The 18,002-nt window shown below is 35.2% G+C and overlaps 1 protein-coding gene across 1 annotated transcript in view; it reads left to right on the forward strand.

The window, feature by feature from the left end:
- ADAMTS20 (ADAM metallopeptidase with thrombospondin type 1 motif 20) overlaps positions 1-18,002 on the forward strand; it is an 85,229-nt gene that overhangs the window by 51,114 nt on the left and 16,113 nt on the right. The window contains exons 22-28 of the mRNA XM_058022645.1: positions 425-589; positions 2,313-2,435; positions 3,290-3,397; positions 4,437-4,601; positions 4,828-5,115; positions 5,440-5,601; positions 7,033-7,209. Of these exons, the coding sequence (XP_057878628.1) occupies positions 425-589; positions 2,313-2,435; positions 3,290-3,397; positions 4,437-4,601; positions 4,828-5,115; positions 5,440-5,601; positions 7,033-7,209 (1,188 nt within the window). The remainder of the gene's footprint in view (positions 1-424; positions 590-2,312; positions 2,436-3,289; positions 3,398-4,436; positions 4,602-4,827; positions 5,116-5,439; positions 5,602-7,032; positions 7,210-18,002) is intronic.

Genomic DNA, 18,002 nt, shown 5'->3' on the forward strand with positions numbered 1-18,002 from the left:
TGCAGTAATTTGCATACATTCCTTTTTTATGAAGCAATGACAACTATACAGCCAACTGTTTAATAGAATTGTACTAATTTTATTATAGATTAGATGGATATAAAATAATTGTGGACAGTTTAAACATTTTTCCAGTGAACACTGTGATATATGCACTGTTACTGTATTGGAAATAAATGATCTGCGCATAGTTTTCATAATTTGCAGCTTCAGAATCTTAATAGTAATTTCTTTGTATTAGCATTTGAATTGAACTTAGTAGGAAATGAAAAGTTCATTAAAAAATAGGGTTTTTTGAACTACTGACATTCATGGAATATTTTTGTTATTTATGTGGTTTATTTATGAACAAGTTATTAAAAGAAATTGAAGCCCTAATGCAGATTCATGTCTCTGCAAACTGGTGTTTATAATAATTTTACAGTGCCCTGTGACATGTGGCAAAGGAATGAAGCATCGTCAAGTCTGGTGCCAACTTAATGATGAGCAACTGAGAGATGATTTCTGTAACCCAAATGACAGACCAGAGTCAATAACACCATGTGACCTTCATGAATGTGCATCTTGGCAAGTAGGGCCTTGGGGATCAGTGAGTACATAAGGATTTCTGGCTTCTTGTTTTATAGTTCAGGCCATAAGCAATCACAAAACAATACCTTTTAAACATCCTACTTGAATCTTACGCATTTGTTTTAGTGGAATTGATTCACATATTTGTTTGCAGGGTCCTATTGGCTGTCTAACTTGTAATTTAGGAACACCCATATAGAACTTAAATGCCTAAAATAGTAATTGGTCTTGAACCTTAATATCAAAGATGTTTTACACATCAGTGTAATACATCACCAGAATAATGAAAATTAGGGTAGCAAACTGTTCAGATGAACGAGACAGGTAAAAGACCAAGTATTTATAGGTAAGTGGGCATATTCAGATGGTAGCTTTAATTAATATAGATCAGTCTTCAATCTACAATATACTTCAATTGGTACAGATCAGTCTTCAATCCACAATACACTTCAATCAATCACTGAAATGTATATTGTAATAATAGGGAAAAGGACTTAGTATTTTATTGTTACATTTTGTTTTTATCTTCAGTGATATAAGATCTGCTACCTCTTTATGTGAAAGTGCTGTTGAAAAACATGTTCCTGTGTGACACTCATCGAATGTAAACCAAAGTGGATTTAAAACACCAGGAAAAAGTGAATTAATTTGTGAAGGAAACTTTTGTCAGTAAATAGATGAGAATTAATTAAAAATATGAGGTACTCAACTTCTTGTGGCATTTATTAAGATCAGGTTATTCAAACCAGCAGTAGAATACTTATCCAAGAAACAGTGTTTCTTGGATATTAGTGGGAAATCATAGCCAAATAGCAGCTGATCTTTATCTTATTATATACAACCTGTTATTAAAATACAGAATAAATATACCTTTGGAAATTAAGTATATTTTTAATTTAGACATTTCTTTTACTTTTTTACCTTAGAAATAAGCATACTGTTATCTAACTTAATGTAGAGTAATCTTGTGATCACAGGACTGTGAATTTCCATTCCTACAAGCTAAATGCAGAAGTTAAATAAAGGATTAATTCAGTCCCATGATAGAATCCTTATGAATAAAAGTAGTTTTCTGAAATAGCTTGGATAAGTAATTTACCAATCTATGTCACTGGAGTAGAATTTTTCATTGCAGTTTTTCCACTGTACCACCTGGTAACAGCCCTTCTCAACCAGGTTTTTACAGGTACTTGTGCTTGAACCACAACATTTATAGGGATAGGGTTTGCATCATAATATTTTCAGCCATCTAATGTTTTAGGTGACAGCTTTGAGTGCACTGTGGTCAAACTCTGTAGTGAAGGGAAAAACATTTAACAGCTGCAGTTAGTGATTCATTTGAAGCTACTCCTTATTCCTCTCTTTCCCCTCCTCTACTTTCTCTTCACTGGTTTTTATTGCTGAGCATGACATAATAGAGTATGAATTGTCCCTTTAAAGAAGTCAGGTCAGCTGTTCTGGAAGTGTTTCTTCCCAGTCTCCTGCCCAACCTCCAGCCTACTCACTGCAGGGGATAGAAAAGGGGAAAGAGAGGAAGCCTTTGTCCTGCACAAACGATGTTCACGGGTGTGCTACAAACACTGCTTAAGTACCTGATGGTCTGCCACAAAGGAAGTTAGCACCATCTCAGTAGTCATTCCTATTCATTCTAGAAAGAGTTGCAAAGTAGAAAATGTAATTAAAAATGAAATTTGGTTATAAATAGCTCTGTTTCAAGTGTATGAAACTCCTGCCTTCAACAGTGTGCGGTAACATGCGGACGCGGGTACCAGGTGCGCGCAGTCAAATGTGTTACTGGGACGTACCGCGCAATCCTGAGCGACGACAGGGACTGCAATGCTGCCACTCGTCCTAGGGACAGCCAAGTAAGTTAAAAAACACCTCTCTACTTCTCTATCAAAAGTGTCTGAATGCAATTATATTCTACTGACTCTGTGTGGGAACTCGGAGGGCATCACTTCTAAAATGAGAAAAAAATACTGAAACTCTATGCTTTTCTTCACAAAAGTCAAATTTTGCCTAGAGAATTAAGTAAAAGAAGAGTAATTTTAAGAGATGTTTGAAAGTTGATGTGTGATGTTGGTAAAGTATATGGCTTCAAGGAATCCAAAGGCCTGTGATTATTTGGCGGTAGCTCCAACGTGTAGAATATCGTAAGGACACTGCTTGCCATCCTGCTTAATCAATAGTACCCACCTGGCTTCTTTAATAAGCTTCTAAACATCAAAGCCTGTTCATTGGTGTAGTTTATTTCTGCTTAGATGTGCAAACACTGGATTTGATTATCCTTGGCATTTTTAATTGTGGTACCTGTTAGCTACTGACTGAAACTGGGCAAATTTATATTCTCAGTAGCTGAAGATATAAAGGACAGGATAGGACAGTCACTGTCTTTGCTTGATCCTTCTGTGCTGCCTGTGGCTCTGAAGCAGGAAACTGTAATGTCTATGCTCCTTCTCTCCAACAAGTTTGCCAAAACTGTTCTTTCTCAAAATGCCAATATTATTAGTTATTGCTAATGCATTTTTAAGACAAAATAAATTTTCTTTGACACTCCATTTAAAATGAAACAAAGCAATTCAATGAAAGGTCTTTGAATAATTCCAGGGAAAATGTAAATGAAGGTATTTGCATGTTAATTAAAAGCTAACCTTTTACTTTACATTTGGCTCTTCCAAAGTGTGTATTTCAAAAGTGTTTTTTTTCCTCACCCCCACAGGAATGTGAATTGCCCTCTTGTCCAGAAAATACAAAATTATGGACTACTTCACTTCCTCTAGTTCATGTGGGGAAGGTGACCCAATGGAGATATGGATCATGGACCCCAGTATGTAATATAGCAGTCACACCTTGCAGGGCAGCCCTCCACTCATTCACCCATTTTTCCACAGAGCTTTCATTAAGATATTTTTCAGACCGAAATCTGCTTGGGATAGATCAAAAAGGAGTTCTTAAGAAAATAAACTGTTTCTTAAGGAGGGGATAGACACTTCCAGCAAACTCTGTGCTTCAAATTCAACCAGGAAAAATAACAAGAAAAAAAGTGGAATCCTAGGAGCTGGGGTTCTGAGTGAAATAGTTTTTGTATCATTGGCAGTGCATTAGGAAGTGATTTTTTAAATATAATTGATCAGTTTCTAAGTATTTGGAACATCTTTGATGTTAAAATATTATTTAAATCTTTTATGTGATAGTAATACTAAACAGCTGGAGTCATTAAAGATCTAATTTGACATTTTTTTGTAAAATAAACATTAGTAAAACAGTTCCTACATGAATTTTCTTCAATGCAAGGTTTTTATTTTGATAATGTTAAAAATTAGTTTTACTTGATAACGATGAGAAAATTTAAAATTTTCTGTGAAATGTGGATGTGTCTGTTAATCCCTTGAGATATTTAACAAAGCATATGATGCAGTTATATTTTTGCACAGCTATTTTAACTAAATAGCAGTAAAGGGTGCATAAACTGAGGCTACTCAGCCGTTCTTCATTAAGTACACCTTGAACTTCTCAGCTATAAAGGCATCAGAAGGGGCTCAATGGAATCTGCTAATACAAACCATAATGGCAAATGGATTGTTAATATCTGTTTTTATTTTAACTGTTCCTGTAAATATTGCATCCCTGTGTAACAACTAAAGTGTTCTGGAAGTTACTGATGTGTCTGTTGCTTCTTGCAACTGCATAATTATTCTATGTTATAGTTTAAATGCTATCTGTTTATACACACTGAAATGCTTCATGAGAATTAAGGCCATGCAATTCAGTTTCAGGCCAACAGATACTATGTTAATATTTTAGATGCTTGCATGATCTTGTTTTAGTCTCCTAAAATGTGATGACCTTGAATTGTTCCCTGACAGTGCTCTGCATCCTGTGGGAAGGGCGATCGTGCTCGCTATGTGAGTTGCAGAGATGCTCATGGAGAGATAGCAGATGAGTCTTTGTGTGCTCATTTACCACGACCTGCTGAAATTTCAAGCTGCTTTAGCCCATGTGGAGAGTGGAAAGTTGGAAATTGGTCCCCTGTAAGTATTAATTGTGACAATTTTTAATGTGTGTATTTAGATTATTGGCCAAGTCTCTGTTTAGAAATTGAGAGTTCTTTTTTCCTTTTTTTGCAAGCATGATTGAAATTGCATCCCTTGAAAACACAAAGTATATGTTTGTTCTTGTCAAAAGTAAATATAAATGAATTTATATTTATTAATCATCAATGTTCTGTGACAAACACTGTGTTAATCTTTTGGTCAGTGCACAGTTACGTGTGACAGTGGAATAATAACAAGACAAGTCATCTGTGTCAATTATCATCAGCAAATCAGTGAGAATTACTGTGATCCTGAAGGCCGACCTCCTAAGGAACAAGAATGTAACATGCCACCATGCCCAGTTTATCATCATGTTCCAAAACTACATGACCATCCAAGCCATTTTCCAGAAACAGGTTACCTCCCAATACACCCTCCACAAGACAATTTAAACCAGTGGAACCGTCCTTCCACGGGAGTATATCAATGGAGAACTGGACCCTGGGGAGCAGTAAGAAATTTTTTTAGATATATTAATTTGTTCTGTCACATTAACATGTAATGTGTTAATATTTCTAGAAATGTTATTGCAGTACAGATTTGGTCAAAATAAAAGCACATTCATTTTAAAAAGTATTGTTATTCTAATATATTAAATTCTAAGTGTAATTTTTCTGTGATTTCAAATTTAAAATACTTCTACATAGTAGTTATTTTTATTTGAAAAGTTCAGTTTTGATAGTTAAGGCTTAAAACCAAGCTGCTGTTTTAACCAACATATTTTACGTTTCTTTGATCATGCAATGGCAAAATGTATTTTTACCTGTTTTGGTAGTGCTCTAGTACTTGTGCAGGTGGATTTCACCGCCGAGTTGTAGTGTGTCAAGACGAGGAAGGAAGAAGTGCCAGTAACTGTGATGAGGCAACAAAACCTTCAGAGTTGAGACACTGTGATTCTGGACCCTGCCCGCAATGGAACTTTGGGAACTGGGGAGAAGTAAGAGCATTTCACTTACAAGGGAAACATTGTTTATTACATAAGCTTAGAAGTAGAAGCATAATTATGTGATTGTGAGTGGAACTGAACCCCTTGTTTTTACTTATTTAATAGAGTTTAAAATTTAAAAAGAATGACTTTCGACTTGTTTATGTAAACTTTATTCTTTGATCAAATCCAGAACTGTAGTGGAAATATGAGTTATGTAAATATACATCCAGAAGAAGTAAGTATTGTGTGAGGCTAAGGATATACAACATCAACAAATCTTAGAGTTGTACAACATGTATCTTGAGATGCAGAAAATTATATTCTGTTACAAAAAGCTGGATTGTATGCAGAAAAACCACAGTGCAATTGCTAGTCTAAGAAAAAAAAATGAGCATAAGAAGCTGTAGAGAAACTTTATTCCATGTAATTTCATAGGTACTAACAATAGTAACTGCAAGTAGTAGTGTTTACTGGGTTGTAGTTACAAATTAGGAGTATCAAGATAGGATCATGCATCTAAAAGTTGTGCCTGGGTTAAAACACTTTGATGACACTTTTGGTGTTATTGGACATGTTAGTCTCCATGCTGTGTGATGTTATATCTTGACCACACACTCCTGCTCAAATGCTACAGAAAGAGTTAAAGCTGTTTATTTTTGCATTTATTCTAATTTAATCTCTTGTGATTCTTGCCCACTTTTATTACTTTTGCATATCAGTTACTGGAATAGAAAAAAGAAGAAAAATTGGTTGAGTGACTTTTTTGTTTTACCTCTTTTCTCCTTGTTTTAGCCAGATTTAGCCATTCAGTTCTCAAGGTCAGTCTAAATATCATATTTTTTCTGTCCACAGCCATAGACTTGGGATACAGTTCATGCAGATTATACAGTTTTTTCCTAATTTAGAATAATTGAGAATACCATAAAAAGGTTTGAACTATTATAGCTTGAGTTTCAGAGCTCATTGGGAATGAGAACTGCTAATGAAGAATTGCAGGCAAACAGAAATCCTACAAGTATTTCACACTTAGTCTGTATAAACTGGACTGTGTAAAAGTGTGCCCAGTATCTGAGTTTTCTGGCACTGTTTGGCAGGGAAAACTACTTTTAAGAAAAAATGTCGCTGTTTTCCTTGTAATAAAGAAAGAGATACATGCACATATATTCTCATAATTACTTCTCCTTAATGGAGTATCTGTTACTGAGACTTCCTTCAGAAAATCACTTGATGAACCATAAAAGTGTCATTTGGTAAAGGTTTTGGTGAGGGAATTACATGAGATTAGACTTTAAGTCCTTATTCTTGAATAGAGTGTCCAGGGAATATGGAAATAGACATAGTAAATAATATGATGTACTGATGATTGTTATATATTTTGGTTTGATGGTATGTGATGACTCTGTTAATAACAATTATTGCATATAAAATTCTGTGTTTCAGTGTACTCAGACTTGTGGAGATGGAATAAAGACAAGACTGGTGATTTGTCAGCTTCCCTCTGGCCAAATGTTGCGTGATCAAAACTGTGAAATTCTAGACAAGCCACCTAACATGGCACAATGTAATGTGCATTCTTGCCCTGGTGATGTTTCTTGGCATCGGGGACCGTGGAAATCGGTACGATAGCATTCAATAATATTTTTTGCTTTCTTATTCTTTCTGTTGCTGTATTTCCCCATGTCTTTTACAAGATTTTATGTCATTTTTTAAAGTTGATGACAATGAAATAATAATGCAGGTGGAATACAGTCAATGTAGTTTTATAAACAAATTGTTCCTACAGTCATAGAATTGAATAAGAAACAGCCATTTCCTTCAGTGGGAGCAATATCATGGTCTGTAAAACATCATAGGGAGTATTTTGAAAATTACCAGAAATCATCATAACTCATAACAGTACCTAACAGTGCTCCATTTGGAAGGATTACAATTTGATATGTGTTTAAATTTATAAGTTTATGCTGTAAATTATGCTGTAGTACTATCTATGTATTTATATTTGCAAAAACACCCTAAACTTTTTAGTGCATAACTTTTTCCTATAGTATATTTAAGTATAAAATAACTCACATCCATGTATATTATATTCTATCATCAAACATTTTGCTCCATATTACTTGTACATTTGTATATAAAAGTTTATATTAGTGGTTTTAAAACAGGGACTAATTAAAGTTATCTATGTATAATTATGTATGTAACTATAATATGTTATTGTCTTCATGTCACTGTCTATTAATGTGTAAAAATGCCTACTGTAATCAACATTAATCTTTAAAATTGCCACTAGCAGATTATTAACATACTGAAGTAATCATTGCAAGCTCTGCAGTATAGAGCACATTACAATTTTGAAGCTGTGAATTTGACAACAATATTGATTATTGTGCTAAATTCTAAGGGGAATAAAGGCAATCAGAGGAGGTTGGATCCAGTTCTGGTTCCATCAAAATCAGCAAAAAACCTGTCATTGACATCTCTGAGAGGTGGTCTGGGACAATACTTATTTGAATTTTTTTATTAATAAAATTATGTAATTTTTCTCTTTGAATTAATATGGCAGCATTTAAAAAAAAGTCTGATTTCAACTGTAACAATTGCTAATGCTATATAGGCTATAATTTATTGCAAAGAGACTGTAAAATGTAAGTTTTATTTAATTGTTTACCACAGTTATCTCTTTCTTCCACTACACAAAGCAGAGTTTAGGGTTTGTGTTTAGCAAACACCAGAGTATCTTATCTAGCCATTTTCCAAATAATTAGCAGTGACTTGCTAATTAATATTCATCAGGTGCCGAGAAGACAAGCAGGGTTCAGCATACAACTGATTTTGAACTCAATTTTTGTTTTCCTTTTAGATCAAGAATTGTTCACAACCTGTTTCTTCCCTGAGTAATTCAGTTTGCCCTACATTAATAGATTACCTGTAAGATCTTGAATTTTAAGTGTTGTGTATGGTTCAGTTTTATAAAGATTTTCATGTTGGTTTATTTCTCAAGTGACACAAAAAGCCAATTTAATCCTTCAAAAACTAAGTTTAGAATGGATTCTATTTATCAGACAGAGAGGCCTCTTTTATATATAATTGCAAGCTCTATGGTTAAGCCATAAAAGATTTAATTTCATCTCATGGTGCAGAAACAAACATAGCAGATTCAGGAAATAAAAGCAGGCTCACAGATTAAATATGCTGTCATTTAAATAATTTAACTAGTTTAAATGCTGCCAACACAGAGATTTAGCTGGTTTTTGTTGCTGTTTAAGCAGAGCAGAATTTATTCATTAAGAATGACTGTAAGGAAGGAGCAGTAAAACTTTAGTCACAGGAATACTGTTGTAGCCTAGTAAAAACATCTTTTTTTAGCCATGGTTGACTAGTGATTTTTTTGTTTGGCAAAAGATCATGGCCCTGCCTATCTTACACATTTCTGGCATAAAATATGCTTTAATATAGGGACCTGTTAATGACTAGATGCTCTCTGGCTGCTGAAGTCCTCAAGCCTGTCACATCTGCATTTACCCCCATCTCTGTAAGATTGCAAGAACCAGAAAAGTAACTATTTATATTTTTCATAGAAATATTGAGTAATATTTCTGTGCCAGGTGAGCAATGCATCAAGCTTTTGTGTCTACTAGTGGGATTCCAGTGTTAAAACCTAAGCAGAAACTGTCACACAAGACTAGATGATCTTGGAAGTCTTTTCCAACCTCCATGATTCTGTGATTCTAACTTGTCCACTAGCAATTACTATATATTTAAGAACAGAGGACTTTTAGCAGTATCCTTTCTAAATACATTTGTTTTATTATTATAGTTATTGATTGATTTTACACAACATAATTAACATAAAACATGTATTGTAAATGCACAAAAGGCCCTTGCAAAGAAGGTTCAGTTTATGATTTGAATCCAGAATTTTGGTTGATGCTTTCTGCAGTTTAGCAGCTGTTGGCTGTTACACTTTATAGTATCTGTCAGTGGCTACTGGAGCTGACCCTCACAAAGCTTAAAGGCTGTGTGCTCCTCTGTTCCTGATTCCTGCAGTTGTCCAAATGCATGTGAGGAATGTAAATCTCAAATTTTAAAGGTTTATTCCTTTAATTTTTATATATTTTCTAAAGATTTTAGGAAGCTTGGGCCAAAATTTCACTGGAGGAATAAAATAAGCTGTTTATATATGGGAAAACAATACTTTCAGACTTTCCATAGTGAGGAAAGTTTGCTCACATTTTTAGACAACTACGATTTTGATCTTATTTTTGGTCCTCTTTACTTTTTCAGTGCCTGCAAAAACTCTTGAAGATCCAGGTATCAAACAGCAAGGTTTCTGCTTAGGCAGTTGGTGGTAGCAGTTGATGTTACCTTGGAAGCTTTGTATTTCATTTGGGCAATCAGTTCTTGTATGAGTGTCGGTAGTTACCTAATTTTATCATGAAAATTTTAACCAGATGTGTCTCAACTTCAAATATAATTGGTTCTCATCCTTTCCTGTTTCTTTAGAAAGAATAGATAGCTCCTTACAAAAGATAACTTTTTTTTGGTCCGAAATGTTTATTAAAAAAAAGGTTTTTTTTCTTTTCCTCTTAGGATTTGTATGTAATTCATAAGTATTACTTGTGATTTCAGAGAATATAGGCATGAAAATAATGGATTATTTTCAAAGTTACCCTGAAGTCTCTGAAAGGTGTTACTGTCATTTCTTACTGCCCTTCAGACACATGATGTAATATTCTTTAAACCAGCTGTCTTTCTAGTTCTTCAGTTTTCTACTTACTTGCTCCAGAATAATTTAGATGTAATTCTGTCTTTGCAGTAGTGGAAGAAACCTGCTATTAATTTTTAAGTATATGAATCTATTTTTTAGAAATAGTCCCAGTTCCCTTCCAGCGTTGTCACTGCCAGGCATCCCATTGATTTCTCCAGGAGCAGAAGCAGGCCAAAGTTTCATATGTAAAATATTTATTTGTTTTCATTTTCATGCAAAAATTCTTGCTGTGTATAAGTGCCTTCATTCACTTTTTCTAATGTGTAAAAAGTATTTATATCTTTAAAAATAATCTTTTATATTAAAAGGGAATTCAGAATCAGTGAACTTGGTTTTCAAAACCACCTTCAGTTTTTTACCTCTACTTCTGCTGCTGCCTAATGTTGAACTTCAAAATACCTCATTGCCAATACAGCACATTAAATTAATATCCCACTGCCTGAAATCTTGATGTTAGCATCTGCTATTCATTTTTTGAAACTTTGGAAATGGGAGGGAGGCCTTATCAGAGATAACTGATAGCACATGTCACTGCCCAAATAATGTCATAAAACAGTCTTGGGGTAGTGAATTTTATTTCAGGTCATTCTGATAAAAATGAAAGAAAATACATGCTTCCAAAATTCAAAAACAAAATATTTGTGTAATGTTCATTGAGAGGAAAATCTCCTGTTTGGTGCTATGTTGCCTGTATAGCTTGAAATAATAAATAAGTTATAATGAATGTGTAATAATTTAATTTAATGACTGTGACTTGTGTCTGTGAAATACAGTTGCATTTTAACCCTTCTTTTTCATGCATGTTGTGTGGCTTTGTATTTATATTTATTGTGCTCTTTATTAAGGAATGTTAATGTTTAAAGCCCTTAAAAAATAAAGGGTAGGCCAGATACTAACCATTTTTGCTGAAAGTGAGGGTTTTCTTTAACCTGTGTGTTGATATTAACTTCATACTATACTTCAGTGATGTTGTCATGGGGAAAGATCTTGTATTTGAACACAAAAAATATTGTTACTGATACAAGCAGTGTTTATGCCATTGACCTACTGGACTGAAATAGATAGATAGTTTTTGATGGTAAAGCTGAAAGATCCTAGCCCCTGAATCTTCTGCTGGGGCTGTAATTTAGTGGCCCAGTCCTCTCCCACTTAGTGAGTGACAAAACACAGAGAAGAATGAGGATCCCAATATAAAGCTCAACTCTTAATATCTAAGACATAACATGGTTTTTAAATTCTTAAAATACTTTTGTCAGGAAGAGGTTTTCAGAACTTTCAGACCTTCCACTTAGAAAGAGGACAAGAGTGGGACATAGTCAAAATAAAACCAGTAAATAATGATAATAATGAAATCACACACACACCAGAAAAAAAACAACAAAAAACCCACACACAAAACCCCAACAACCAGAATATAATGAAAGGAGAAAAGAAGCAGGTAATGCATAATACCATGCCTAAATACATAAGCCATTTAATGAGAATGAAAGGAATGTGAAGCTACTGGTGTATTTATTAGAACTTTCAGAAAAGCTGAAGGGTTCTAGTTGGTCAAATCCTTGTGAAAATCATTCTGAGCTGCCTGTGTGTGTGGCAGCTTTGAAAACCCCAGCCAGAACTCATAAATGTTGTTTCAAAGTGGTTTTGGAACTCAGATTTAAGATATTAGATAAATGTTAAAGTACTAGCATTTTCAAACATTTGTGAGGGTCCATACGTAAATATTTTTATTACCTGGAATGGGTTAGGAAATGAGCAATGTTCTGTACTGCATGATTTCTTAGTCCTTTCTTTGAAAACCAGTAATTGTGGCAGACTGGTGACTCCCCTATGACAGGCTGCTCTGTTGATGAGTATGTGTTCTAGCATTTGTGACCCTTTCCCTTCAGTGACAGCAGGATTAAACACTTAGATTTCCTGCTGAATCAGTCCTTCAGAAGCTTCCATGCCTGCTTATATTTATGTACAGGAAATGTAATGTTGGAAATACTGTTAGTAAATTGAAAATATACAGAAAAGTGGTTTAGGTTGAAAGGAAACTGGATTTCAACATGTGAAGGTAGGTAAAATGTTGCATTTCTCATCCAAAATTGACTCATATTTTCATGCTAAAATAATATTTAATATAAATTGGGGGGGGGGGTGTTAATTCATTCGGTTATATTTAGTTAAGTGCCATAGAAAAAAGTTGTATTTTCTATGCTTTTGAAAAGTTTAAAAAATTTCTGACAGTACTATATTGTGCCAGCACATATTGCTTTTTATTTCAAGTTTTTTAAAGTTTGAATACAAAATCTTAGATTTTAATTGAATTAAAAAATTTATACAACGTGATGTTTTTTATAGAATGGAAAGGCACATAGAGCTTATGTATTTGCCATTCCTTTAATTTCTGAGCTACTCTTTTGCTGTTGCTAACATGATGAAAAATGATAAATCAAAGCTTGCACTGGCTGGGAACCAGCATTTCTTTTGCTCATTTTTAGATTTTTCCAAACTCAGCTAAAACTAATTCACCTACTGTGGTAAAACTGTCTTATGTCTACTTAATTTTGTAACTGGTTAATGGAAAAGGCCCTATCCCTTAAGATAATACAATGAAATTTTAAATAGTTAAAATATTACAAAAGACTTTTTAACTGTGCAACCCCTTTGTGGAAATGTAGCTTCCATAATATCGTCCTCCATCATATTAAAAATGTGCTCCAACTTTTATTGTGAAGACCTGTGAACAAAATGTCCCTCTCAAGGGGTCCAAGTTATTTTTCAGTGAGAGTGCAGATTATGTCAGTCCTGTGCATTTATTTGTTTTCCCCAGCTTCACAGGAGGCTGGAGGCTAAACTACCTGTGATAGAGTCTGTTAAACTGTGTCCCCTTTTTGGAAGCAATAAATGGACTAATTTTGGGTTGCTGTTTGGTTTTCATGGAGGTTTTTGAACACAGCTGCTGGATGGACACAGATACATCTATTATTCTCTATTTGAAAAATGTGTCCGGAAATTTATCCATTTATTTGAAACAGAGAGAAACCCCTGCATTTCTTTTTCTCATGGTGGATTTCCTTAAGGTCTCCTGTCTCCATTTCTGCCAGCCTTGATTCTTGCATTTTACTCCCTGCCTCCAGTGCTTTCATGTAATTGCTTAGAAGTGTTACTAGTGCTTCATGGCTGTGGGGTGCAGAAGGATGAGTCTTGCTGAAGTCTGGCCAAGTCAGCAATTTGATGTCTGTGATGCTGTAATGGAGAAAGTGCCTATTTGAAGCTCTTAAAGAAGGTATCAAAGGGACAGGGCAGGACTGCAATTTTGTAAATTTGACACAAATTTAAATTATATTATATTTTAATATATTTAAATTATATTATATTTTCAAAAAGACCTAGTGAGAGTCTAGCTCTGTTCCTGACTGCCACTGATTTCAGAAGGAACGGTAAGGCAGAATTATTTGTTAGGGGTGTTGGTTTTGTTTTTTAATTTACTAATGTTTCTGTATTTTTAATTATGATTTGTCTCAGTCTGTTGTATGTCATTCAGCTGAAAGATGATGAAAGGTACACATACCAGATTAGCTGCTGCAGGAATGCTGGCTGAACACAGTAGTTTATTTTTTCTCTCACTCCCAGCAATTAATAAGCTGATCATACTTTTCATTGTTTTAATATATACTGTCATGAATGACAGTTTCAGTATTGCTTGAATGAGGGCTGATGGTAAAGTTTCTAGCACAGATACAAGCAGAACCTTCAGTGACAAATTTAGGACTGCACATGAGGTAACTGAACCTGCCAAGTGGCTACTGAAAGGAGGCAGAAATACCTCTTGGTTTCCTGATTCTCAGGTGGTAACCAGACAAAGACTCAAATCAAGTGCATGTAAGACAGGAAGAAAAACTAGATAATTCAATTTTTACTGTAATTGAGAGACAAAATGGAAGATATATAGGAAGAGGTAGATGAGATAGCAAATGTGATGTGTCACCACTGTTGAATGAGAACTCATGAAAATAGGATTATTATTTTTAAATTTCCACCCACATTCACATCTCCATAATCCATTGTTCCTGTGTTATTGTAGTAGCTAAAAGCTTGTTTGAAAGTCTAATAGTGTCATGTGAATCATGTAGGTAAAACAAAGAGAAGGTTGCTGACTGGACAAGCTCAGTCTCATTTATGAATACATGTAGACAGTGTAGGAATACAAGGCACAGTGGAGCCTGCCTGAGTATCTCAGTAGGTGGGGAGCTGAGCATAGTAACTCGTGGGGAGTTGGTCTGCCCACGAGCATGGTCTGGTTTTCAAATGCTCTGTAGTTGGCATCAAGAAGGATTTCAGGCTTTAGGCAGTGATGGGCAGAATAGTGGTGTTCATCCTGAGGGGGAAAAACATGATAGGGCTTTCAAAGAAGGACCTGGTCATCTGTTTTATTTGTTCTGAACTTGGAGAAATGCATAGTATTTGAGATGTCAGAAAGGTAGGCCAAATTAAGACTTACTCACAAATATATCTGGAATGAATAAAAGACATTCTGTAAATAATCATTAAGTGGAATCTCAAGGATTCTGGTTTTGATTTTTTCCAACAGCTGCAAAGAGTATGGTTGTTCATCTGACATCCAGGCAGATTGCCATTTTCTGGCAGTAAGGATACAGCCAGCTGCATTGGACAAAAGAATTCAGACCATGTGGTGTCAACTTAAAAAAATATCTTCTAAAGTTTCTCAGCATCATCAGCAGAGTGTGGCTTCTTCAGACGTGAAATCCTTTACTTTCAGTGTATGTGCTGATGGTTCTGACTTTGTTTTAGTCAAGATGTCTTTATGTTTAGGAGTAATTGCACATTCCTAGTAGATGCCAGATATATCCTCTCAGCAGTTTTTCCTTGCTGTTATCCACATCAATCCTAAAATCTGCCTTTAATCCTCTTATTCCCCCATCATTCCTGCTTTTTCTGTGTTTATATGTAGATGTATGTAACTTCTCATTTATGTCCATCTGTTAAATAGATATACTTCGGCATGCTTGGAAAATGGTTATTCAGGAGTTTTTGTTACCCCTAAGATGAACGTTGAAAGAAAATTATCTGAAAAGTAGTCCAGTAGAAGCAGCTTTTTAAGGAGCATACAGTGCTCAGTCCTGACAGAAAAGGTATGGCTGGGGACAGTGGCCAGGTTAGATGACCTCAGAGAACCATGGCAGTCTCTATGCTCAGCTGCCACTTGCAAATAGCTCTGAGGTTGTACTGCAGTGCACTCTGGTGTTAACATCCCCAGTAACCTGGAAGCCTCAGAAAACAATGTGAATTGTAGAAACTTGGTGTCTGCCTGCTTCTCCACTTGTTACACAGCCAGAATATGTAGGTAGACTGAAAGGAGGAAAAAATGTAGAAGTCCCTCTTGGGCTGACTAGAGAAAAGGATCACTGCCTTCTTTTGTTTCTGAATTTAAAAATTCCAATATTAGATGATGATACTTGGAGCGGATTGTCCTCTGGTCCATTCCACTCAGGGCAGTAGGTAGTGGCAGTTCCTTGGCACAGGGCTTGTCCTTCCTGAGCTCCTGTGCTGAAGAGAATGGCTTCTGAAAAGTAAACTTTTAAATTTCCCATATAAAAAATAATGAGAACTGACCTTCAACAGTAGGAAAGCCATTACAAAAGTTATGTATACTACACCACATTTGTGATTTTTTTTATTAATTACAAGTAATTGAGGTGAAATTGCTGGGGAGGTGTCCTGAAAGGTGGTCTTCAAATATATGCTTTTGAAGTAACACTATAAATAAGTTTATAAATATAACTTATAAGTTTATGTTAAGCGCAGAGCAGTACTCTTACTTGAAAGCTATCTGAATACAGAAGAGGTATTATCATAAGTACTGCAATTCTGATGCAAAAATAATGTCCAGTGATACTTTCTGGATGAAGTTTAGGACAACATTAGCTAGAAAGACATGATTGCAATCTGAAGAATCTAGTTATAAATAACTCAGGTCACAGAAGAAGGCTTTCTTCATATGTTAGAATAAGGTCTCTTAAGCTTCCCTACGTTTATTTCCTTGTAAAAATACCCTGCAGCTCACAGCAATATATTGCTTATATTGGATGTATAAGGATCTGGGGTTAAAAATGAATTTCAGAGTCTGTTAAAATTTTTCTTAATAATTAAGGTGAGGTATGGTGATTGCGGAGCCATAATCCAGGTTTAACAAGGATTCAGAAAGGACTACCAGGCAGCTTTAACCATTACATTGAGGGTTCAGTCTAGGACAGATAATCTAAATCTGTAGTTTTTAGGTGATGGTACTTGCACAGGTAAAAAGTATGCCTTTTTTGTGGCATAGAGCTGGCAGCTTGTACTGTGAAGTCTCACTGTAGAGCATGAACAGAAGAATATCCACAATTTTGACCTTCCTCTGCCTAAAGCCTGGGAAAGAACAAAAGATGAACTTCATGCCAGTGAGGATGTAGCATCCCTGACATTGAAGACAGGACTGACAAACTGCTGTCAGGAATGGTCCGTGTATAGCTGACTCAAACTGAGCAGCATTGAGGATTGGATGATGTCTGTAGGTCCTTCTTAGCCTGGTCTTCTCCCCTTCAATTTCTATGGCTGCAAAAGCACAGTCAGAAAAGTGACAAAGCAGACTTACAGACTGCAGATGGAAGGAGGACTTAATCAACGTATCTTCTGAACATCAGAGAAATGTGATATAACACTGAATTTTTGAAATCAAGCCATACTCGAAGAGAGAACTTAAAAATTCTTCAGTGTAAGTTCTGTAGTTGACATAGGTGTAACTTAGATGTAACAGTAAATAATACACACATTTCTTGGAGTTCAATCCACTCTTTCTCAAGAGTGATGGAATGTTTGATCCTTGGTCCTTTTTGGGTGCATGAGCTAATGGCATAAATGTTTGTACTTGTTTTAGCAAAGAATTACTGACTCTAAATGAAAGAATTCAGCAGGATTTAATTACAGAATCTGTGTTGCTTCTTAACAGTTGTCAACATACTTAAAGCAATAAACAACTCTTTGAGTGCTTTTATCTGAAAAATGCATATTGTGCTCAAGCATTGCAAAAACCCCTGGGAAGGTGAAGCAAGCAGAGGAGGCAGACAAAGAAGATCTAGTTCTAATACAGCAAATGAAAAGTTGAAAGCAATTCTTGACTAGGCAATGCTCAAAATACTGTTTTATTAATTGTGCAGTTGTGATCCCTCTCTACTTCTAGAATATTAAAAGAGTACAAACAGGCTTTTGGGCCAATTAGAGATCATTAAAATGCAGTTTGTCAGACAACTCAAGCAACTACCATGTTTAATCCCATTTTAAACTGAACTTCCTGTCCAGTCACAAAAGTCCCTGACTGAAAAAAAGGCAGAAAAAAGAAGAAAATATCTTTTAACATTTATAATATGTTTTATCCTTTTTCAGTGCTGCTGTTGTGTCTTAGTCCCTGTAGGTATTGAACACCACACAACCACTCCCTCCCTCTCCCTTGGTGGGATGGGAGCAAGAATTGGGAGGTTAAAAGGAGAAAAACTCATGGGTTAAGAAAAGTTATTTTTATGGGTTATGCAAAAGCTGCACCAACAGGCAAAGCAGACCAAGGGATTCATTCATCACTTCCAATGGACAGGCAGGT

This window comes from Melospiza georgiana, chromosome 4 (genome assembly GCF_028018845.1).
Source record: "Melospiza georgiana isolate bMelGeo1 chromosome 4, bMelGeo1.pri, whole genome shotgun sequence".
Taxonomy (NCBI): Eukaryota; Metazoa; Chordata; class Aves; order Passeriformes; family Passerellidae; genus Melospiza; species Melospiza georgiana.